The sequence below is a fragment of the Rhinoderma darwinii genome, chromosome 12 (assembly GCF_050947455.1).
Source record: "Rhinoderma darwinii isolate aRhiDar2 chromosome 12, aRhiDar2.hap1, whole genome shotgun sequence".
NCBI lineage: Eukaryota > Metazoa > Chordata > Amphibia > Anura > Rhinodermatidae > Rhinoderma > Rhinoderma darwinii.
This window is the reverse complement of record NC_134698.1, coordinates 6,949,614-6,975,640: the sequence shown is the minus strand read 5'-3', so window position 1 is coordinate 6,975,640 and position 26,027 is coordinate 6,949,614. Positions and strand designations below refer to the sequence as shown.

Here is a 26,027-nt window from a genome sequence, read left to right as displayed (position 1 = left end):
AAACAACATAACATACAAAAGATCACAAATCCATTATAGTATTTCAAAAACGGACCACACGGGGGAGCAGCAGTCCAGTCCCGGTACAGGATATTCTATAACGGAGGTCATGTGAACGGCTTTCTGCCAAGGCTGCTGAAAATCTTTGGCTAGGACTACAGTTCAGATAATGGCAGGAGGGCAGAGCGGTGGCAACATAACAGGTTAAGTAACTGGCAGATTAACTATGTAGGAGCGGGTATAACAATTTGTATTACACGGTAATTAACGTGCCACAGTTTTAGAACGCACAACAAAAAGAAAAAGTGAAATGGCAAACTCAACTCGGCTATACCGGTGCATATACAATAGTATGAGTGACCCTGCTGGCGCGTCAATCACTGTGGCAGACGATTTAGACTCCCCGCCGCATGGTGCGCACTTTTGGCTGCACTTTTCAGCTGCAGCTCACTACTTGGTCTCCCTCGGATGCCGCCTGCCTAGGTAGACCCATACCTTCATAGATATGCCTATGTCCTTTATGTACCTCCGATAAGCTGGGCATATGGGTTATTTTGGGGGCGATACCAGGGTCAAAAGTACGGTGCCAAGTAATGCCACCCAGCACAGTCCTAATATTACCTTGTTATAACGGTTATGACTATAACTATAGTCCAGAACGGCAAACCTGCCTAAATATGCCAGGCCAATTTCCCATTTAGGACTCTAAGAAAGCTGGGTAAAAATCTCCAAGGGTCCGTCTTGTTGGTCACAGATGAATAGAATATTTAACTACTTGTTAATATCAAGGACTTTTTCTTAAAGAAATACTCCGAGCAGAATTGATCTACTGTTATGCCAAGGGCTGAGAGGACGGGCCATAATAGAGATTCTCTCATTGGTTTTCTTTTAATCTTTTTGTGTCATTCTCCGCTCCCTCTGGCCCTAGACATAACAGTATCGGTTTTGCCTGGAGTGTCCCTTTAACATTTCTTAAAGGGGAAATGCTCAAAAAAAAAAAAAAAGTCTTGAAATAAATCCTGGGGCTTATATATTCCTGCGCAGAGTAGGACTGTGGAAAAATGTGCATGGTTACCTGTTGACTCACTGTAGTCCGCGGCTTGGCGCTGGTGCCCTGGAGACCTTCGTTCTGATGCCCCGTCACTAACAGATGACAGGCTGCTCAACCTGCAAGTAAAAGGAGGAAAATATTACTATGTAAGCAGACATCATCATCATCAGTCACTATACATATGTTCAATACAATCCGTCCAGTCCATCATTAGTCCTTATGTGTAATCGGTCAATATGATCCGTTCACACGGATTCATTGTCCAACCAATCGGATCTCCTTGTGTTGAGCAGGGGAGGAGAACTTGTAATCCCCTCCCCTGCTTGATAAAGCAGGGGAGGGACCCTTCCTTGATATGGTGCCCTGGAGGCTGAAAACGGGACTGGTTGTAACTTTCTAATATACATCCTATGAAGGACTGGTATTGAGGGTCTGATTTAGGACAGGGTATATATTAAGAAGTTGTACCCTAGTGCGGCACCATTCTTTGTAGGGTAATAGATTGCCTAGCCTCCTCAAAAATAGAGCTTTCTTGCCACTGGCGAAGACCTAAGAGGGTCCCGAATGGAAAAGAAGGTCCACATATTGCACCTCAATATACATGGTGTCCCTTTCCACCCCCTGACTGGCACTTTGGGCCCATTCATAGTTCAGCACATTGAAGAATATGCCTCCTTATAATAAAGGTGCCCAGTGGTAGAACACCATCATAGGTAACCACATCGAAATGATCACGTCCAATGCTCAATGTGTATTGGGCTCAGTTGGGTTGGTCCACGTTACGCCCTAAAGGTGCATTGACCCCCATCTTTTTGCCCGATGCTTTACCAGAAAACCTTTTTTTACTTTTATCCGATGGGATCCGTTCCCATCATTGGCAATAAATATGCAGCTCAGTCTAGAAGCAGGAGATGGGCAATGGACCATCCAATTCCTCAAGAGCAGAAATTAAAGTTCAGTGATGGAGATGGATTGGGTTTCTCCGTAACCGTTTGCTTATTTCGGCATTAACAATTAATTTTCTCTGAAGTTTGAAAGTAAAATTGAACATCAGCGCGTGTATGTCGTCCCTCATAAATATAACATCACACAGCGAACTTCAAAGAGAAGGAAATCAGGAGGAAAACCACACTAATAATTAACGACGAGACCTCAGAAATCCTGTCAGTCGACACTTGTCACATCAAAACCAACAGACTCCGGATTCTAGAAAAGTTTTGAGGACTAATTCCACTCCGATATCAAGAAATATACATCTCTTTATATTCTTGTTAATAGGGGGCAGTATTACGGCAATTCGTAATGGTGAAGTCTAGATGGTAGGCTAAGGTCGGCGTCAGAGATTCCAGTAGTGGCCTCCGTTGCGGATTTCTTCAAACTTGGCATACAGTTTCGGTAAAATGATGGACGCCATGACAGAACCCAAGTCAATGGGTCCACCATGCGCCGTTCTTTTTTTGCGCTATGTCACGGATCCGTCACAGCACTGAGTTTTCTGCTCCTATGATGGAACAGAAAAAAACTGAATTCTTAGCGCAGATGTATACCTAGCCTTAGATCGTCCAGCCAGTGGCTGATCGGGCTTTAAAGGATTAGAAAAACATGGCTGCTTTCTTCCAGAAACAGCGCCACAGCTGTCCATGGGTTGTGTCTGGTATTGCAGCTCAGCTCCATTGAAATGAAGGTGGCTGAGCTGCAGTATCAAACACAACCTGTGGACAGGTGTGGCGCTGTTTTTGGAAGAAAGCAGCCATGTTTTTCTAGTCCTGTACAACCTCTTTAAAAGTAACCACAATCTACAGTATATGTTCCAGAAAGAGTCATTACATACATTACCCAGCAGGGGGCGACAAAGAGCCCAGGAGAAAGCTCCTCCCAATGTAGAGAGAATATGAAATCCTGAGGCATGATGGGAGGAAAATTCTACACATTATATATATTTGCCCTTTAACAAGCACTTTCACTTTATCTAATATCTAACCTTTAAGGAGTCACCTCTCCTGACATGTCTGTTTTAGTAAATATTTTTATTCTCGACAAAACAATTTTGGAGCATCTTTTCCTAGAACTACGTTGTGTGGTTCCTCTATTAATCCTCCTAGAAATGTATGAAAAAATTGACAACTGGGTGTTACCAGTTGGGGTGTGTCCCTACACAGACTGACACTGTCCAATCAGGATAGTCAGGTTATGAGGCAGGTTGTCACCGCCACTTCCACTAAGACTAGATGTTGTAAGTGAGAGGTTGTCCCAGCCACTCCCCTAATGTTGCAGTGAGAGGTTGTCACAGCCACTCCCACTAATACTAGACGTTGCAGTGAGAGGTTGTCACAGCCACTTCCACTAATACTAGATGTTGTAGTGAGAGGTTGTCACCGTCACTCCCACTAATACTAGACGTTGTATTGAGTGGTTGTCACAGCCACTCCCACTAAGACTAGATGTTGTAGAGAGAGGTTGTCACAGCCACTCCCACTAAGACTAGATGTTGTAGTGAGAGGTTCTCCCAGACACTCCCACTAATACTAGATTATGGAGTTATGAACAAGATGTTACTAGAAGTACTGGACGATGAAGATAGGAGTAAGATGCCACAGACATCCCCTTTATGAAAGAGAAAAGTCCTTTTTAAAGCCATGTTTACGAATATGCACTAAAGTCTACTCACACTGTAGCAGAACCACAAGGTGGACTTGTTAAACAGTAAACCATCCCTAGAAAGAACTTGATATCTCGGGCATCTAGGAAGTGAAGAGCGATACACACAGTCATCCAAGGCAAGGAACAGGTCAAGAGATGTGTCCTGGGAGAAGGATGCCCATCATGCTTGGCAGTCTGCCAACATAAACCTCAACTGATATTTTTTAGGCCCAGCATGGACCGTGGGGAGGTTGTAGCTCAGCTGAAGGTGCAGTAAAGAAAAATCAAAGGAAAGAGCAGTGGGGGTTAAAAAGGCTGTGGGAAATCGAAGAAGAACTTGGGTGATACCCAAATTAAAGTGACCCTTGACACCACCCTAGTGACTTCCTGGGAACTGGTGGGATCTGCAAGATATGGTACCAGATATGTGTGTGAGCGCAGAAGCAATACCGACTGCTACATGACCTCAGTGCAGTACAACAGCTCAAATACAAGTATATACTATTATATGTATTTATAAGAAACTGAATCCTCCTGTAAACCCACTCGTACATTACTGCATGAAGATCCAGCCATGTCACTAATTCCTTCAACTATTAGAATGCTGCCCCCTATGTACAAGAATATAACTACTATAATACTGCCTCCTATATACAAGAATATAACTACTATAATACTGCCCGCTATATACAAGACTATAACTACTATAATACTGCCCCCCTATGTACAAGAATATAACTACTATAATACTGCTCCTATATACAAGAATATAACTACTATAATACTGCCTCCTATATACAAGAATATAACTACTATAATACTGCCTCCTATATACAAGAATATAACTACTATAATAATGCTCCTATATACAAGAATATAACTACTATAATACTGCTCCTATATACAAGAATATAACTACTATAACACTGCCCCTATATACAAGAATATAACTACTATAATACTGCCTCCTATATACAAGAATATAACTACTATAATACTGCCCCCTATATACAAGATTATAACTACTATAATACTGCTCCTATATACAAGAATATAACTACTATAATACTGCCCCCTATATACAAGAATATAACTACTATAATACTGCCCCCTATATACAAGAATATATCTACTATAATACTTCTACCTATATACAAGAATATAACTACTATAATACTGCCCCTATATACAAGAATATAACTACTATAATACTGCTCCTATATACAAGAATATAACTACTATAATACTGCCCCCTATATACAAGAATATAACTACTATAATACTGCCTCCTATATACAAGAATATAACTACTATAATACTGCTCCTATATACAAGAATATAACTACTATAATACTGCCCCCTATATACAAGAATATAACTACTATAATACCGCCCCTATATACAAGAATATAACTACTATAATACTGCCTCCTATATATAAGAATATAACTACTATAATACTGCCTCCTATATACAAGAATATAACTACTATAATACTGCTCCTATATACAAGAATATAACTACTATAATACTGCCCCCTATATACAAGAATATAACTACTATAATACTGCTCCTATATACAAGAATATAACTACTATAATACTGCTCCCTATATACAAGAATATAACTACTATAATACTGCTCCTATATACAAGAATATAACTACTATAATACTGCTCCCTATATACAAGAATATAACTACTATAATACTGCTCCTATATACAAGAATATAACTACTATAATACTGCCCCTATATACAAGAATATAACTACTATAATACTGCCTCCTATATACAAGACTATAACTACTATAATACTGCTCCTATATACAAGAATATAACTACTATAATACTGCTCCCTATATACAAGAATATAACTACTATAATACTGCTCCTATATACAAGAATATAACTACTATTATACTGCCCCCTATGTACAAGAATACATTTGTGATCTGCTCCGTGCCCTACATGTTTTCTTCTTATAAAACAGCACACATCATTTTGCATTGGTATTGGGCTCTTTTCCACAAGACATCACTTTTTTAATTTGGATTTTCTGTAGTATATCCTGCCGTGCCCTATAATAACTCTGCAGCAGGAGAAGAATGACATCACAGCAGGAAGATCTTCCCATCCCACAGAACAGGAAATAGGTACATGAAAATAAATGAAAGGGTTCATGGGAAAACAATAGAGGTAAAACCAAAAAAGTCACACAGCGTGAACACCACCGTGCAAGGGTCTTCATAATATGGTGGGATTCATATCGCTAAATTTTTATGAGGGCTCAACACAAACACAAGATGGCGGACTACCCGAGCGCTGCAGTTACAGGATAGGCCCCTTTAATAGTCTTATATTGAATCTCTCATGTAGATTACATAGGGTGGTCATGTGCCCATTGGGGCAGTGTGTGGGTTGGTCATGTTACACTGTCCAATAAGGTCAGAGAAAAGGGATCAGAAATTGATCACTATTGATCACTGGTCCTCCTCCCCCGACTTCCACACATGACCCAATTCTTGCCTCAAATCAGGAGAGTGGGCAAAAAGACGCAAAACAAAAATAGATCAGGTCTTTTGCACGGCCGGCTTATTCATAGTCACATTGTTGTATATCAGAGAATTGCTTGACTAGAAATTCCCCAATAAAACGTTATCACCCAAACTCACTTTGGAACTAAACTCTAATGCCCGGCCCATTGAAAGTATAGGTCCTATGGAGACACTTTATATAAGAGAATTGCTTAAAAAGCAACTGCCTAGTATCTACAGAATAATCATAGTTACTTTGTTTAATCACTGGCATGTTTCATTTCCCTGCATTGCTTCAGCAGACCGACTGTATACTGTGGTAAATCAGCCTAAACCTGGTGACAGCATAAATAGCAATTCCCTCATATATGTTTTTGTTGTTTCTGCTTATTATATGTAGGAGATTAAGAAAACTAAAACATGCTTGCTTTCTTCACAGAACAGCGCCACCATTGTCCAATGGCAGCGTCTGGTATTGCAGCTTAGTACCATTTAAATGAAAGCTGCTGAGCTGCAATACCGGACATAGCCATTGGACTAGTGTGGCGCTGTTCCTGGAAAGAAAAAAAAAAAGCAGCCATATTTTAATCTTATACTATTCCTTTAATGGCAGCAATGTACGAATCATCATACACAGTCGAAAGTCAGGAATCACCTAAATACCTGTAGGATGTTTCATATTAGATTAATTGCCCTTATGTATTAGACCAAAAGTACTGAAGATCTGCGACTGTCGGGAGTTGTAGTTCCACGACAGCTATTGAGCCCCAGTATGGAGACTACTGAATTAGACCAATAGGTATATCGACGACGTACAATACCCTACTCTAAAATTTCAAATTAAAAAACCGTTACGTTCCTGAATTTATATAAAACATAACATGTGTACACACCAGTCTGGGTCAGTATATAGATTATATGCCTCCTTTTTGGGGAGACTACGTTTACTAATACTTGCCAACTCTCAAGGAATGTCCGGGAGACTCCCTGAAAAAGGGAAGATCTCACTGGTCAACCCGTCCTCAAAACACTCACCTGTTCCTGCAGTACACTTCACTCGCAACGAGGAGAGTAGAGTAGCTACAGGTCTGGAGTCTTCATTTCGGTTACAACGGTCTAGTCCGGGCTCCGCGTTCCTCTAGGCGGTCTAGTCCGGGCTCCGCGTTCCTCCAGGCGGTCTAGTCCGGGCTCCGCGTTCCTCTAGGCGGTCTAGTCCGGGCTCCGCGTTCCTCTAGGCGGTCTAGTCCGGGCTCCGCGTTCCTCTAGGCGGTCTAGTCCGGGCTCCGCGTTCCTCTAGGCGGTCTAGTCCGGGCTCCGCGTTCCTCTAGGCGGTCTAGTCCGGGCTCCGCGTTCCTCTAGGCGGTCTAGTCCGGGCTCCGCGTTCCTCTAGGCGGTCTAGTCCGGGCTCCGCGTTCCTCTAGGCGGTCTAGTCCGGGCTCCGCGTTCCTCTAGGCGGTCTAGTCCGGGCTCCGCGTTCCTCTAGGCGGTCTAGTCCGGGCTCCGCGTTCCTCTAGGCGGTCTAGTCCGGGCTCCGCGTTCCTCTAGGCGGTCTAGTCCGGGCTCCGCGTTCCTCTAGGCGGTCTAGTCCGGGGTCCGCGTTCCTCTAGGCGGTCTAGTCCGGGGTCCGCGTTCCTCTAGGCGGTCTAGTCCGGGGTCCGCGTTCCTCTAGGCGGTATAGTCCGGGGTCCGCGTTCTTCTAGGCGGTATAGTCCGGGGTCCGCGTTCCTCTAGGCGGTCTAGTCCGGGGTCTGCGTTCATTAGTCTAGTTTGGATTCTGCATTTGTTTAGGGTGTATACATTCCTTTAGGGTGGTCTATTCTGGGGTCTGCATTAGTTTATGGGGGTCTAGTTATCGAATGCTTTCAGAATATCCCCGATGTCCCTTCTCAGGCACTGGCATGTACGTGTTTACCCATAGCGGACATAGAAGGAAGAGCAATAATCCTACTTGGTGTTCCCGATCCTTCATTGCTACACATTTATTATAGGGGAATACAGCCGTGATTAATCTGTATATATAGAACCGCTTCAGGTTGCCTTTTATGGGTAAAGACAAGAACGTATTATATAAACCAAGGCTCACTTTTATTATATGCATGTTAACCGCATTCATGTTTAGTTGCAATTGGTTTCAAAAGTTCTCCCCGGAGGCCAATATGCCTTGTACAAACACGTGTGAAAGTGAAAAAGTATGTGTGTTGCCCTTTAAACCGAGGCCTAAAAAGTTCACCTTGACCTGTCAACTACAAATAATATATGAACAGACAGTGGGTGCTGCAGGTGGAAACATAGGAAAGTAAAGTCATCTGCTATTGGAGTTTGGAAAAAATAAAATCAAAATTTCGGCAGAGAAAAAGTTCAAGCCTAGGTTAAATTTATACAGATTTCCAAAAACAGACCTGGCGGGAATTACCACTTACAATTATAGGACAGCGGCCCACATTTAATTTTTAAAAAACCCCTGGTAAATATAAGTCCTTTCCTGGTCACTAAAGCCGCCGTGAAAAAAGTTCAACTGCCTAGGTATTCCGCACTACAGCCGCACTCGTCCATTGCCATCAAAAAGTTTTGGAAAGCCGTGTTGGAGCAGTGACCATCACCATATTGTTTTTTGGAGTCTTTGGTAGTCTGAAACCCACCTCCTGACTCATCTAAGGCTCAATCGTCTCCTCTGTCCCTCCCCAATGTATTACACTGCAGCTCTGCCTGTTCTGATTGCCTCCTAGATATGAGCACAAGCCCACCCCCAAGAAGTCATTGAATAGAGCGCGGACTACCATTAAAATTGTGGCTTTGTCCCTGGTGCCAGAAGGGGACCAACAGCCTCTCTACCACATAAGAGGACACTAGTTTTATAAATGGAACATGACAGTGGGGGGGGGGGCTGTTTTGCATTGGGCCCAGGAATTTGCCCCTGTTGCCCCGGCTGGATTCGAACCCTAGGGTTGAAGGGGACAGCCATGGCAATGGATCCAAAATAACCTGACAAACATGTAAAGTGATATAAACAAGGACTTAACAGGAAGAAGGGCTGCGATGTTACCAGCAACACAATGACGGAGGTAAAGTGGAAATTCGGCCCGTGCATTCTTTACATTCTTTAACACGGTTGCAGGAATTCTGAGATATAACTGTAGTAACACACAGGACGAAGAGCAATAACCTTCAAGGCATGTCCGCCATGTGTAACCCTTTCATTACCATCACTGCTAAGCAGCTGTAATAGACGATACACCCTTAACAACTACCAAGGGGTCATATACTTACGCCATGGCCCTCAAATAAAACTAGTTATGGGGAGTTGGTTGTAGAACAGTTTACAATTCACTATTATGGTATCAAAGGACATACATACCATAGATGTAGCCCCTGTGGCAGGAGGAACGTGAGGGCCTAGTGCAAGTTGGACCCATCCCACTTTCACATTGGCCATGTAAACCTGACGGGCATCATAAAGGGGTTTTTACAAAAATAGGAAGACCGTGAAAGCAATGTCTTTCCCCTTCCATCTAAAGACCTGAGTTATCTGAACGAGACTGGTTGCTAAGGATGTGCTGTCTGACAACCCCCTGAAAAGACTGTGGTTGTTAGGCAATGTCGGCCCTACCAACCAGTCTGTCTCAAGCTCAGAGGTGGGCTGGAACTGCAGGAACCCCATTCAGGGTCGGTCAGGCTTATTAAAAAGGACCAAACGATCCTCGGGCAGGCCCAAGATGTGACATGATAATGGGCCATTTCCCATCCATGGGTCGAGTATCAATCAGATTTTTCTATACATAATATAGGGGAGACCCTGGGTAAAGGATTGGGGGGGGGGGATGGGACACCAAGTGTCCACTCTAAATATGGAGGACTTGGATACAACACAAAATGCCGCTGACCATATGATTTTCCATAAACAAGAAGCAATTTGTTTCGGAAGATAAATTGGACAATATGGAAAGGTTGGATCTACATTGGTAAGATGGACAACACCGTGACCTGTGGCAACTTCCACGACTCCACTGGTTGAAGTTTCTTGTATATTTGAATAATCGTTACCCCATTATGGCCATTTTTTTTTACATGGAGAATCTGAACCTTGGTTGGATCGAGGACAAATCTTCAGATCTGGTTGAGATGACCAATTTTGAATTGTCCTATTGGGGCTTTTTGGCAAGAAACCAGGTACCACTACCCCCACCCACACTATGGACCCACCAAGTCTTTAGAACACGGTTATTGTATTACACAGTCGGCCCATTCATCTCAGTGGGCGCTGTATAATGCTTCAGGGGAAATTAGGACCAGCTGGTTACTACCATCATTGGCCGATCATGGGTCCTCTTGAATCAGGGCCAACCCAGCAACCAACCTATCAATGAAATTCCCTTATCTTACATGTATGGCATATCCCTAGCAGTATACACGGTAGGAAAACCCCTTTAAAAAAGTTGGTACCAATCAGGAAGGAGAGAAATATCGGGAGGTGTGGAAAATTCACAAATCGGGGGACAGTAATTTGTTACGGTCACATGCAGTAAACATAGACAGTCACATCTTACCAGGCTGCAATGGGGCTGATATAGGAGGATGAGACAGCGGCAAAGGTGAAATGGACAAGAGAAAGACAGACACGTTAGTAACAGACAAATGAGCGATCACCTCAACATGTGCACAAAAACGATTTCCTTTATAAACCGGTTTCCGCAAAAGATGGCGGCTTATGTATAAAGTTTCACATTGGCATTTTCAAGATGTTCCCTGGGGGGGGGGGAGGGGGGAATGGCCATGGTCTTAACCAACCAGAGTTCAGCTTTCACTAAAAGGGTCCAACACGGATTGCTGTGGGTAGGAGGCCACATAGGAATTGGATAGAAGGACTGTGTTGCCTTTGTAAACATCATTCCATAATTTAAGAAGTTATTTCCCATTTTCTCCATTCATATTAAAAGTTATTCTTGAATTCCTGCTGGTTGCCGTTGGAAACCGACAACCGTTTAGCTCCAGCCTGCTGTCAGTCACGTGACCTAACAGATTAGATCTATCTGAGCTCCCACAATACATTACTCTATGGTAACGGCAGAATTCGGAATTTAGCTCCGGACATGAATGGAGAAGAAATCATCTTGTAACCGGCCTAAAAGTTGGTCCAAAATGACGGCCACCAGTGCTCCGCCTACATGTCCAAACAGGGCCGGTTTTATCGGGAGCCCACCCAAGGACTAAACCATCCATGTGGGTATTGTCCTAAAATGCCCCGTTCACGCGCATTGTAGGCGGAACGGTCGCAGATCCTCTCAGGATTTAGGTGTGGAATCCGCTCCTAAATCCTGAACGTGTGAACATGGCCTTACTGCCCTGAACCATCTGGGATTTTACTATTGACACCTTCTTTATTTAGACGTTGTTTGGCAGTATTATTTGGACACAATGGCAGTATTGTGAGGGAAATAAATGTGGATGTTATGGGGGCTCATCATGGTAGTATTATTTAGATACTGTACGGAAGTATTACTTAGGCATTGTATGGCGGTATTATTTAGGCACTGAATGGCAGTATTGTGTGGGATATAAATGTCACTTATGTGGGCACCGTGGTAGTATTTGGATACTGTATGGAGGTATTATTTACGCATTGTATGGCAGCATTATTTGGGCACTGAATGGCAGTATTGTGTGGGATATAAATGTCACTTATGGGGGCACCGTGGTAGTATTTGGATACTGTATGGAGGTATTATTTACGCATTGTATGGCGACATTATTTAGGCACTGAATGGCAGTATTGTGTGGGATATCACTTATGGGGGCACTGTGGTAGTATTTGGATACTGTATGGAGGTAATATTTACGCATTGTATGGCGACATTATTTAGGCACTGAATGGCAGTATTGTGTGGGATATCACTTATGGGGGCACTGTGGTAGTATTTGGATACTGTATGGAGGTATTATTTACGCATTGTATGGCAGCATTATTTGGGCACTGAATGGCAGTATTGTGTGGGATATAAATGTCACTTATGGGGGCACCGTGGTAGTATTTGGATACTGTATGGAGGTATTATTTACGCATTGTATGGCGACATTATTTAGGCACTGAATGGCAGTATTGTGTGGGATATCACTTATGGGGGCACTGTGGTAGTATTTGGATACTGTATGGAGGTAATATTTACGCATTGTATGGCGACATTATTTAGGCACTGAATGGCAGTATTGTGTGGGATATCACTTATGGGGGCACTGTGGTAGTATTTGGATACTGTATGGAGGTATCTACGCATTGTATGGCGGCATTATTTAGGCACTAAATGGCAGTATTGTGTGGGAAATATAGGTCATGGTTATGGGGCACTATATGGTAGTGTTTGGATACTATATGGCGGCATTATTTGGGCACTAAATGGCAGTATTGTGTGGGAAATATAGGTCATGGTTAGGAGGCACTATATGGTAGTGTTTGGATACTATATGGCGGCATTATTTGGGCATCAAGTGGCAGTATATGGAAGTATTATTTATATATTTGGAGTTATATTCGGGCTTATATGAATTTGTGTTTTATATATTGTAGGCCGCGGGGGCTGGCCTACTTTGTTGCCCAGGGCCCCCATTTTTTATATAACCGTCATGATGTCTGAAAAACGTCACTTCACTTTGAGTGCAGTTATACAGACACGTGACCATACTGGCTGCAATACCCCCCACCGCTTCTTTAACGAGACCCTTGTATCACTCCTCCAACCAAAAAAAAACGGAAATTTTTGAAAAATATAAAATTAAAAAAAATCAGGCTAGACTTTGTGGTATACAGCATGCTGCAACTTGTGGTTCCACAACACCAGGAGAATACCATCACACACAGACATATACAGAACACGTTCCTACATACCTTGGCAAATGGGGGTGTCGTTTAGAGGGCGTTCTGCGACACAAAAAGTGGACGGCAGATAGATGATGGAGATAGACGGCAGATCCCGTGAAGGCACAGAAGAGAGAGAGAGAGAGAGAGAGACAGGCATGACAAGAGACAGCTTGAGAGACACCTAGACAGACATGACTGCGGGCTGCACTGCTAAGGTAAGTACAGGTAATAATTTTACTACAAAAACAAACTAAAAATTCAGTGTCAGGTAAAATAGTCAAAAAAAAGTAAAAAATATTGAGACGGGAACCCTGAGCGAGAGCGTTGGAGAGATCGTGTGAGTACGCAGAGCATGTTAAGTGCACATAGGTAAAGACCGGAAATACAGAACAGAAGTTATACAGTGACAAAAACACTTAAAGGGACAGCAACACATGCAAATGAGGGGAAAAAAAAACATGAAGCGCACAGGGACAAGGAAATTGTAAAAAAAAAAAAAAAAGATTCAATGTTTTATTATTTGCATTGGCTCAAAGCTAAACCCGCGTGTTTTATTTTTATTTTTCCCCCGCCAATAATGAATTTGGTAGTCCTAAAGCCCAACTCCGCTGCAGCATATGCCTGCACGTGCACTCCTCAACATCGAAATTGCAACACCAAGAAAGAAAAGTTTTGGAGTTGTGGAAATCGCAGGATCGGTAGACATGTTAATGATATGCAAAATGATTTAAAAAAAATGTAAACGAAATATTCCAAACATCTTGATTTATTCAGTATGGAGTTAGAGCGCCACGTGCAGAAAATCCACGCACTTCCATGCCTTGGCATGCGATCAATGAGGTTATTAATGGTTGTCTGAGGAATGTTATGCCACGCTGAATGCACTTGGGCACGCAAGTCATCAAAATTAGCCGCTGGCAGTTCCCTTTGCAATTGCCCACCAATGAGGTCCTAGATGTGCTCGATGGGAGACCAGTCCGGAGACGCTGCAGGCCGTGGTAGCCCGTTTAGGCCACGCAGGCTGCTCACAGTAGGACGAGCGACACGCGGCCTGGGGTTGTCCTGTTGAAAAACGGCTTCTGGAACACCTTAGAGAAATGGCCGCACCACTGGTTCCACAACCAAATCAATGTAACGCCGAGCTGTTAGTGTACCTGAAATGAAGACAAGACTGGTCTGGCTACCGTACATTATGACACCCCACACTATAATCCTGGGAGTAGGACCAGTGTGACATCCCCTTGTGAAGGTCTCTTCATGGCGTTACTAATCTCCAGCTATCATTGCGTCCAAGACAAAAGGTGGGACTCATCGCTGAAGAGGATAGACCTCCATTCCAGCCTCCATTGCCGTGCCGTCTTGGAGAGCGGTGACGTCTTGTCAATGGAAGACCTGTAGCTGGGCGTCTGACTCGTAGCCCAATGTCGTGCAAACTCCTTCTGATGGTTTGTGTAGACACTGGTTGCCGCCCTAGGCTTGGGAAGTGACGTCCAAATTCACTTGCGGTACAGAATGGATCACTAGGCGCCATTCTTCCAATCAGACGATCCATCTGTGCAGAGATTCGCCTCCGCACAGATTTATAGGTCATTCCCGTTTGTTGTTGTTCTCCCAACCTCCATAACACACAATGTTGAACAGTGCCGACATCTCAGCCTAGACGCGTAGCGATGGCGCGTCGATGAACAGGAGGCAGCGCACAATCATCCCACACCACTTGATCCGATATTTGAGGTTTCATGTGGCTAAAAAAAGTTGCTTACAATCTGGCTTTTATGCCTCCCATAGGCCACAGGTTGGAGCTCGGTGCTGTAAAATGTGATCATTTGCAGATCTTCGCAACACCGGCTACTCCCTCGATTTGCATACCCTTACGGCTTGTCCTTCTTAGCACTGCAATTTCAATGTTGAGGAGCGTATAATAAAAATTACATATCTTTATAGAATCTGTGTTAATGTCTCTTCCCTATGGTATTTTGCAGCGTGTGGGAGACCAGATTGCTTAGCAACCACCTGACTTCCTGTCTGGGTGACCACCATTTCAGTACATGAAGCTACAAGTAGAGAAGTGGACATAGGATTTTCTATCTGCTATATCCATACAGGGTAGCTGTATGATATGTAGGCTTGTATTTAGGTTCTACCTGTACGGAGAACATATTGAGATCAAGAAAAAAGGGTCTGCAGGGGCTTTCCACCTGAAAAAAAAAAAAGAAAACTCCTCCTGTCCTCCATATGTCTAATAAGGCACATTGAAAGGGGTCGTCCATACAAGGAGAATGCTGGAAAATCTTAGTATTGTATGCCATAAAGAGGACTGGTCACCGGTCACCCGTCCTAACAGGTCTATTTTAGTCAAATTTAACACTACGTTGTGCTATTCCTCGGTTGTTCCTCCTAGAAATTAATAAAATTAACATCTGGGTGTTACCATTTACCTTGTCAAAGGGGGTGTGCCCCCTGACGGCACTGATTGGACATAGTCAGTCTGTGTAAGGACACACCCCTAAGTGGTAACACCCAGTTGTCAATTTATTCATAAGTTTCAAGGAGGAATAACAGAGGAACGGGACAACATAGAGTTCTAAGGAAAGATGCTCCAGAATGGTTATTTCCTGGGGTATATGTCCGTTGAGGCGACAGGTACTCTTTAACGGGATCGAATGTCTGTTTCTCATCCCGTAGCTCCCCCTTCTGGCAGGCTGTTGTACTTCAAGTTGCTTAGCAACTACTTGACTTCCTGTCTGGGTGACCACCATTAAAGCCCTAAAGCTACATGTACAGAGGTAGTCACCGGAGGGGATATGAGATATAGAACAGACCACTTTCCATGTTGAGGAACAGGAAAGATGGAAAGTCGTGTGCTCTGTGTACCAAGAGGGAGGCTTGGCAGAGATATCATATCGCAAACGGGGACAGGCATTCATTTTTTCATTAACGACAGTATGAACTGCAGCACTTGGCAGCCGCCACGACACGTGTGACTCTACGCAAGCCTATAGGCACAACCGTGCCGACCTCAACCCTAACATTTTTAGGTTAGTTGGCATGCCCTTAATGTGGAGATCTGAAGTCTCCGTGCCCACTTCATTTGATATTTTAAAAAAAAAAAAATACAAAAAATTACAAAAAGTTCCCATAGACCCGTCTCCCGTTTCCTACTGTACCAGTAACTTTTATATATTTTGTGTAAATCTTTTTGGTCAACATTTCCAGGTCAAGCCTAAATGTTCGGGGGCCTGAGTTGGTCTTCTTTCCCAGGACAGACTTGTTTGGATAAAAAGGAGAAGTTCTTGGCCCAAAATATTTCTATACCTAAAATAAAATCAGCGTCAGACAGGAATTATTTTCCTTTCAAACTTCCGCTTATTAAAAGTCAATAAACGGCTGAGGTCCCTTACACGAGACGATCATCAAGGAGCAAGATCTAAGGAGGACCTGATCTCTGGGATCGAGATAGATGCTAAATTTATACTGTGGCCCAGGCAAGGGCGTAAATACCCTAGAGGTAGAACATGCAGCTGCTATGGGGCCCTTGGGGAGACAACGGGCCCAGCCTTGGTTGGTCTCCCCCGCCCCCCCTTTGGTTTTGCGTGGTGAGAACCTTGTGTCTCCAGATGAACCCCACTGTGTGAAAACAAGATGGTGGGGAATTGGCCCGAGGGTCATGAAAAGGGAAAAAAAAAAATGCCAACAGGCCTTTCTGTCCTGGATGGCAAAAACCGGCACCATAATTAGGGACTTCTACCTCTAGTCTACATACACCACTGGACCCAGGATTCGGTGGGTCGGTTAGTAACGGCCCCGTATTAATATATAAAGATATGGAGACATAGTTTTTGCTAATTTTTGTGATATTTCGACCATGCTTTCCTCTGTCTAGCGAGGCCCGGTCAGATTAGGAGAAGAGGGGGCACATTGACCAGGTGCCACGTAGGCCTGCCCCAACATTCTCCTGAGTTGACCAATGGAAAATGAGGTCAGGAAGAGGGCATATCGACAAATCACAAGTTAGGGGGCAAAACAGGGCTAATAGAAAACCAGCTCTGGATGGGACTGGAGTATATAATGTAGCTCAACATCAAGTAAAACAACTAATTGAAAGGCGTTGTATGAAATTTGAAAATAAAAAGAAGAACAGCGCCACTCTTGTCCACAGGCTGTGACTGGTATTGCAGGTCAGCCCTATCCAAGTGAAAAGCAAATTTGGAGAAATTTAACGTTTATTGGGTTGTGGAAAGGGGGGATATGGTAATTCTGTTTATTGATATAAGTGTCGGAGTAGTTACGCGCATACAGCTCAGCTACACCTGTTTGTACTAGAACTACCAGGCACGGTAAACAACCTCATTGTGAAATATACTTATCCTCTACCCCTAGTGCCCTTATAAATCCTTTACAAAGCCTGAAGCCATACAGGAGGTTGGCGCTATGAGTTCATTAACAAAGGGTCAAATACGGCCCGGCAGCCGGGCAGCTACACGGACACATCACACAGATCATAGTGCGGGTCACTGCACGGAGCGGACATCTTGGCTATGAAGTCGTCATTCTGAAACCTACAGGCGATGAAGAAGCAAAGATTTAATTCGAGGACACAGTCGGATCATTAGCAAGTCGCTCAGGGGAAAAACCACTTACGTCGCCATGGAAACACGAAGCCGGCGTTACAAGACAGATGGACCGTCTTCATACAAAGCCTGTCCTAGGAGTAGGCGTAGTAGTGTCGGGAAGGATGTTACGAACGCATACTATTTGAAATTTTTGCATAGGAGCTGTATACACAAAACGATTTCGTTATATTGGTTTCCCGGTTTTATGTAAATAAAGCTTAAATCATTGTATAATGAAAATTGATGCAACATTCTGATATATTTTAGGTTCCAGTTCCTCATTTTCAAGATCTGTTTGCTGTCAATGAATGAGGATGTTTTTGCTTAGATCCAGATGCTGAAAACCCTACGTAGACCTAATTCTTCTCACAGCTGATTGTTTGTTACTATTCTATCCAATTTAGACAATCCTCTGTTACAAAAGCACTTCAGCCTCCAAGTCTCTCTCCAGTCCTGATAGTTTGTTACAGTGTATCAGTATAGTTAAAAATGTTTCAGCCTGTAGTCCAGACAATTTTGCTTGCATACATAGGATTGTCTAGACTGGATATAATTGGAGTAAACTCTTCGCCATGACAAGTATTAGGTCTGTACAAGTTTTCAGCCTCTGGGTGTAAACAAGAATGTTCCCGTTCACTGACAGCAAACAGATGTCAAACATGGTAAGGAATGGAAACCGAAACGATGTAGAACTTTTTTATTCTTTTTTTGTAACGATTAAGCTTTAATTTACCTAAAACTGGAAAACCCCTTTAAATTACCCATAATTCCATGGACACTAGCTACAACCCTGTATAAAACATAGCTGTTCTGCATTGTGCATGAGATTCACTGGGTCTATCCCAGAATGCCACATACCTGCGCCAGAACTTCCTGCTGGAGGAGGGATGACCACGGGGAGGGCAACATAGAAGTGGTACATGTTGCACTGTGGCCGGCACTCTTAAAGGGGCACCACAACTAGAATTCCTATGGGGAGGCGCCCCCGAGTGAAGTCATGGAGTGCACTGAATCGGTCAGTTCCCTCCCCCATCTACAGAAGTTGGAAGCTCTCCGGTATAGTTCTATAATGTGCGGAGTGCTTCCATAATGCCGGACAATTCTCTATAGATAAATACCAAAGTTCGAAGGAGCGGCGCTCAATAAATGTAAATAAAGACACTTGGCACGAAAATCACACTCCAAGGAGGGGGAGAGACTGCGGCAGCCAAGCGAGGGGACTTTTCTAATAATTCATGAAAGTATTTTCCAAAGTCTGGTAATTGTAAGGCAATGCCCCCCCCATCCGCAGCCTACAGGAGTCATTAATTCAGGCTGCTTTTCTGCAAGGCCCAGCAAACAGACAGTGGGGGGGGTTTACAGTCGAAAAAATACACAAACACACAGGAGCGAAGGGACTGAGCATACACCGCAGTGCCCGCATTGTTAACCCTATGGGTTTAAGCTTCATACCCCAAAAACTTGTGCATTGGTTAAGGCGACGTAAAAAAGGAAACCAGCAAAGCTCCGACAGGTTTAACCAAACCAAAGAAATAAAAATGACATTTTGTGACGGCATATCATTTCGTGATACAAAATAAAAAAATGTAAAAATTAAAAAAATAAATAAAAAAATAAAAAAATAGGGACAACGTTGTGAAAAAGAAATCCATTCTATGGCACAGACGACCTTGTCGGTGAAACAGAATGCGGTTTTGGAGCGAATTAGAAAAAAAACGTATGACTTTACTGTTTAGTGGCACGGTGCAACATGACATCACTCTGACAACGTTTTGTGAAAATTATGGGGCACACCGGGAGGCCCATTTGTTGGCCAAACCGTGACCGGTAGGCCCTTTTATCAAGCCAGCTGGATCTTTTCTAGGTAGGAGGAGAAGGCAGGAGATGCTTAAAGAATAGAAGTAAAGTAGGACTCCTGCATCTAAAGGGTTTCGAAAAGAGACATCTATAGGTCACCAATATCAACCAATCAGAATTTGGTCATCAAATCAAAAGCAGATGGCGACTACACAGGTTTACAGAACTAAACCTTGTCCTCGAGGCTTCACATGCCACACAATACTATGACGACTGGAGAAAGGACGTAAGACGATGTGCAGAATTCACCACTCAAAGAACAAGATATAACCCTACAGGGAACTATTTACTTTGGCTCGTGACCCATAAAGTTGGGACATGACCTGTGCTAATAAATATAAATCACATTTCCGCATTACAGTCACCTGTAAATCCCTTATTTATTTAGTGAGAACTCTTCCAGGAGAAACAATTACAGCTTCAAGTCTTCTTGGGTATGTCGCCTTCAAGCTTCGCACACCTGGATTTCGGAATTTTCTCCCTCAAGCTCTGTCAGGTTGGATTGAAAGGGTCAATGAACAGCTATTTCGAGGTCTCTCCAGAGATCTGGGAATTGGCTGGACCACTTAAGGACACTCCTATGTTGTCTTGGCGGAGGGTCGTTCTACTTCTGAATGCTGAACCTTTGACCCAGTCTGTGGTCCAGAGAAGGTTTCATCAAGAATCACTCTCCAGACTAGTTTCCAAGCTCAAGAACATCCCGCCAGAATGATGCATCACCGTAAGGATGCTTTTGGCCAGGTGATCGGAGGTAATTGGTTTCCTCTAGTCGTGATGTTTGGTATTAAGACCAAAGACTTCAATCTTGGTTTCATCAGACCAGAGAATCTCTTGGGTTTGTGAGTGCTTGAAGTGCCCTTGGCAAACTCCAAGCGTGCTACCATGTATCTTTTACTGAGGAGTGGTTTCCATAAAGTCACTTGGAGTGTTGGAAGGTTCTTCCATCTTCACAGAGTAACTTAGGACCTCTCTCAGAGTTATCATCAGGTTCTTGGCCATTGTTTAGACCAAGGCTCTCCTTCCGATTGTTCGGTTTGGCCAGATACTTCACTCTAGCAAGAGTCCATCATGGTGTTGTTTTCGACCTTCAACATTGCAATTTTTTTTGTACCGTTTCCCCGATCTGTGCCCCAACACAATGTTGGTCTTGGAGGTCTACAGACCATTCCTTCGACTCCATGGCTTTTTTTCTCTGACACGGTCAACTGCGCGACCTTATAGGCGGGCGTCCAAATCATGTCCCATCAATTTATTTGACCACAGGTGGACAATAAAAGTTGTAGAAACATCTCAAGGATCTGGGATATGGCTGAGCTCAACTAGGAGCGTCAAACATAGTGTCTAAACTACTTGTAAATTTCATATCTCAGTTTTTAATTTTTTCACATTTTTCGCGCAAATTTCTAGAAATTTGGTTTTTGCTTTGTCATTATGGGATGTTCGGTGTAAAGATTTAGAAAAAAAATAAATTTTTTAGAATAGGACTAACAAAATGTGGAAAATACATGGGTCTGAATACTTTCCGAAATCACTGTATGCCACGATACATGAATCTCACCCTACTACCGGACTTTCAGACTGAAGTCGTAGAATAGCCCTGGTCTTTAGGAGTGATGGTAACCATGCACACAATCCCGGCTGAGTCAATAATACTCTGCCGGCATGACAGGGGTTAACCCCATGTATGTTTGCACAGGCATGCCAAGCAGGGTCTCAGGGTCTCACAGGACAATGTCACAAAGCTAGACCTTTGTGTCGGCCATGGTACCTAGGTAACAGTCTAACACCCTCCACCCCTTTAACTCGTGACTCATAAGTCCAAGAATGAAGTCCGAATTCCCATCTCATCATTTTAACATTTGAAACACAGGGAACGGTGAAGGGTGGGTCACCCGTCCACCAGATCAAAAGCACAGTTGATTTACGGAGCGAATTAAACAGATTTATATGCCAAGAGCCCCTCAGTCCAGTCCTACGTTCTAAAGATCCAGCCCTGTAACTTAGTAGAGGTCAACCACAATGCACATCATCTTATATGCAGCATCAGACCGGTATAGAAGAGCCCAGCATGGTATTATTATGGCAACCCAGCGCCAATGCCCCATGTGGCAAATCCCTGAAAGTTGTAGGTGGTGTCCAACCAACAGGTCATCCACGAAAGTCAGGAACCACCCAAAACTCTTCCACCACTTACAAACTTTTTAGGTTGTGTTCGATATTGTGGCTTTGATATGACAGAAGAGTGATGTCATCGTTTCAGCAATCGGTGTGGTATGTAAGGGGTGACATCAGTCTAAAATTAAGATCCTTGGAGCCTTCTTGACTTTTGAATCCCACCCCCCTGTACGTTCACCAATATTCCTCTTTGAAGACCAAGGGCAGGAGATACGTCCGGCCACCACTTTCTTGTAATGTGCCATGCTTTTAAATATACCTGTAGTTAGACACACCCCTTATGACATCACGCTCCACCCAATGACATCAGCTACTACACTACACAATATGCCGCCCCCTAGCTATTGTACTTTGAGACAATCACTACTTTGTGCTTTAGCATTTAAATGGCCCCCCCTGGCTCCTAATACCACACCTATATTCTTAGGACATGAGGGCCTGGCCTTAGGATATAGGGGCAGCATGACATCTGACATCACCCAATGGTTCAGACAATCCAGGGTCCTAAGGTTGATCATAGACACAAGTTAACGGTTGACCACGATCATTTGGCCACACAGTGTTAGAAAAACATAAATGCTTTATCCCAAAAATAGCACTACACCGGTCCACAGGTCGTGTATGGAACTGCAGGTCGGCCCCATTCCCTCCAACGAAGCTGAGCTGCAATGTCAGATATAATTTATTGACAAATTTGGCTCTGTTTTTGGAAGAAAGCAGCCATGTTTTTTTAAATCATGTACAACCCCTTTAAAATGCATGTCTAACTTGGCAGGGAATATATTTGAAAAGTTATATTTCCTCCATATACAAATAATACAGACTACAGATCCGAGTCAGTGAAAAGCATGCAAACTGGTAAATGATTTCCCAAGTATGCTGATCTATTCTGAAAACCAGGCAAAATTCCTTCGTAATCCTGTACTGAAAGCACATCTCCATTCAAAAGGCAGAAGCGATTTGTGCTGACAACTCTTCTAGTTCAATCACTAGGTGCTGCGTTTTCTTCCTATGTCAGTCAATTACCCGTCTGACCTCTGCTTCCTCTTGAAGCTAAATGACAGCAGCCATTTTTTAAGCAGCTATGGAGCGTTTAGTTAGTCAAATAGTCACCCAGGCTTCATAGAAATGCATAGCCCCTGCTCCCTCTTGCAATCTCTTGGTCCTCCTGTCAGATTTGACCCTAAATTAAATGCATCTATTCTATGACAGCCCGGGAGTGAAAAAAATAAACCAAAAATAGTAGGGGATATATTAACTTTTTATATCCAGAAAAAGCTTTTTGTCTCTGGTTATAATAACCCATCCAATCGTGATAATCCACAGACCAGTAGAAGGCCTCGAGACTATGACTTTAAAATTCTTGCTTTACAGACAATTTATAGATGATCTAATAACAGAGGAAAGTGGAAACCCTAAAGAAAAAAAAAAAAAAGAAAACATTTCAAAAATAATAATTTCTGTTCTTTCCACAACCACAAACTTACAAGCCCGGCAAAGACCGTAATTACAGAGAGGAAAGGATGTGTAGGCAAGATACTGTTCCGTCATCTCAGCATTATATGGTTCATCCCCCTACGTAACAGTCCAGTGGCCAAAAACATCAAATCTGAGGGACTGGTTAGAGATTATGACTCAAAATAGGGCGAGAAGAGATTCTTAGGGCTCTCACACAGCTGTATTACTGATCTGTGCTATATGGATCCATTATATGGCAGTCATAGACTGATATGGGCCCATACTGCACCCATCATGGCCTGTTCCATCACATGATGTATTATGAAGGTATTCGGGTCGTAAGGAGGCATCATATGTTGGAGGTTCTGGATCATCAAGGTCTTTGGACCATAGTTGCAGACAATATTTCATAGTCATCTGCATTCTATGGTCTGGCACAACGGGCAGCACTGCAATTTTTTGGATCACTGAAATTCTTAGGTCCAAATCTTATTCTTGAGCAGAGTCCCCTTCATAAATATTCCCCCATTAAGGTGGTTTTGCACTGGTCGATTAACGGGCAGACGAGCATTCATGCAACGCTCGTTGACGATAATTTCCCTGTGTAAACCGGGCAGCGATCAGCAGATGAACGAGCAATCGCTCGATCATCTGCTGGTCGTATAGTTTTAAAAAAGTGAAATATCATCGTTGTCGGCAGCACATCTCGGTGTGTAAACAGGGAGACGCGCTGCCGACGTGATAATGGATGGGGACGAGCGATCGGAATAACAACCGCTCGTCCCCATCCATAGCTCCGTGTGACAGGAGCAAGCGAGCGCCGATCAACGATGTCTTGTTGATCGGCGCTCGCTGCATCGGCCGCTTTAGCTAAATCAGTTGTGCCATAGTGCCAACGATGAACACAGAATTCTCTAACACAAGTCCAGATGAATTTATCGATGACCCCATTTGCTTTAAAAAAAAAATTCATCAAGGGTCTCCGCTAATATTGTCCCACCAACATTCTCTCAACCTTGAGATTTCAAAGGACTATTCATTAAGTTCTCCACCCGACTCCAAAAGGAATAATTTCATGGCTGGGGTTCTTTCCAAGCAAAAGCCCAAATATCTTGGTGGCCCACTCATATCCTCCAGACTCTTGTGGAGATATGGACATGTCAACATATAGGTGAACTGTGTGACGAGGTCTAAGGTCTCTTGGTTCTTTCCACCTTTTCCCTACCGCTGTTGCACATCCAACTAGGTTCCTCCTTTACCTTTGATGCGTCGTTAACCAAGAAGTTGGGCACCCTCAACTGGGCCTCATAGCAGCTGCTATGCCTACTGCCTTGGTATCTACACCTGCTGGGCACAACCTCTACCTGCAGAGTAGCTTAGCTTCACCATACACTCTCATGTAAGGACGATGGTACAAGGTTTCCCTCAAGAAGGCCTCAATTTAAGGTTTGCGGTTTGGTTAAATCATATAAAAAAGGTGCAAATACAGTTGGCCCTAATGTCAATCACTCATCATTTCACAGGGGGGCAAGGAAACAGAAAAATAAAGAGCTGTTTTTATGGGGTCCACACACTGTAGAGCTGTTTGGAGAGAAGACTGTGGGGGGGGGGGGTCTTCAGTGATTATCTCAACTAGACTAGCAAAATAAAGGCTCTACAGCCTAGGTTTTCCATTTGAGGTACATATACCAAAGGATGTACATGCCCGGCCACTAGAGGGTACTCATATGGTCCTCTTGCCTTTACTAGGAGCAGCACAAATGTATGATCATAGTCTTGGGGACTACTGTGTTTCTCCTCGTTCCGGAGTCAAGAGTTCCTGCAGAACCACCCAGGGTAAGAAAACCACCAACGACTACAATTTTCCCACCAAGTCACAGGGACAACTGAAGTAGCTCCACAGTGTGAAGACCCAACCAAACCGTTCCCCAGATCTCAGCTTCAAGACCACAGTATTGCATATTGGTGGTCAAAATCAAACACACACGTGAATTTCCAGGTTTTGGTGGAGCTATCCTTTAAGTAAATAGCAGCAGATAAATGGTTCAATTCCCATAGATCATCACTAACTGGGAAGTCGAAATCCAGAGTAGTCTTCCTTGTGCTAAACGCAGCCCGGATTCCAGTCAAGGTTAATCGAGAACAGGGATTTAGGTCAAGGGTTAAGCAATGACGGGAACAGTAGGTAAGGGAGAGGTCAGCTTGGGTCAGGTCAGCGCCTTCCAGTCAGTCATTTGTAAGGTTTTCGTGACATCATAAAGACACGATTTTTCTCCCCAGATGTTTTGGGAGGCAAAACTAAAAATAGGACTCATTGTAGTATCAAAACAAGATCCAGATGTCAAGTAGTGTAAAAAGTACGCACTATGAGGGTTCTGCGAATACACGTCAAGTACCTTGTAAATGTACACACTAATACGTTCCTTATGAAAGCTCAGAGACCCGCTGCTTATAGAGAATGACTAGTATGGACAACCCTCCTTCCGTACCGCCTATTAGGGCATTTAGAGGTAATAGGGGGGTTAACTAGAGCAGACAGCCACTGCAAAAAGCTCTCGAGGACCACAGTTGTCCATTGACCTCAACAGGTACTCAACGAGTGGTTCCCCCGACAAGAACCAGGAGTATCAGGAGTTCGTTTATTGCCAAGGATCATGACTACTTTGACGGTAAAGTCCTTCTTACTTACAATGTGATCTGATTCCACCATTGGAGCGGTGACCAACCTTGACGTGTCCTACACATGTACCTGCATACCGTCAGAGGAGATACAGCCACCATATGTATCGCCATTCACTAGGAAGATGAGAGGTCCTGTGCAGGACACAAATCGATGAAGACCATGTTG

At 43.5% G+C, this 26,027-nt stretch overlaps 1 protein-coding gene across 5 annotated transcripts in view; it reads right to left on the bottom strand.

Moving 5' to 3' along the window:
• Nucleotides 1-26,027, bottom strand: part of ARHGEF11 (Rho guanine nucleotide exchange factor 11) — an 83,647-nt gene that overhangs the window by 38,566 nt on the left and 19,054 nt on the right. For 3 of the 5 annotated variants that reach the window (XM_075844072.1, XM_075844076.1, XM_075844074.1), the window contains exons 2-4: nucleotides 13,104-13,136; nucleotides 10,771-10,785; nucleotides 1,076-1,167 (exon numbers count right to left, since the gene is read on the bottom strand). In XM_075844072.1, coding sequence (XP_075700187.1) covers nucleotides 1,076-1,167; nucleotides 10,771-10,785; nucleotides 13,104-13,136 — 140 coding nt within the window. The remainder of the gene's footprint in view (nucleotides 1-1,075; nucleotides 1,168-10,770; nucleotides 10,786-13,103; nucleotides 13,137-26,027) is intronic. The other 2 variants (XM_075844073.1, XM_075844075.1) reach the window with 2 other exon arrangements.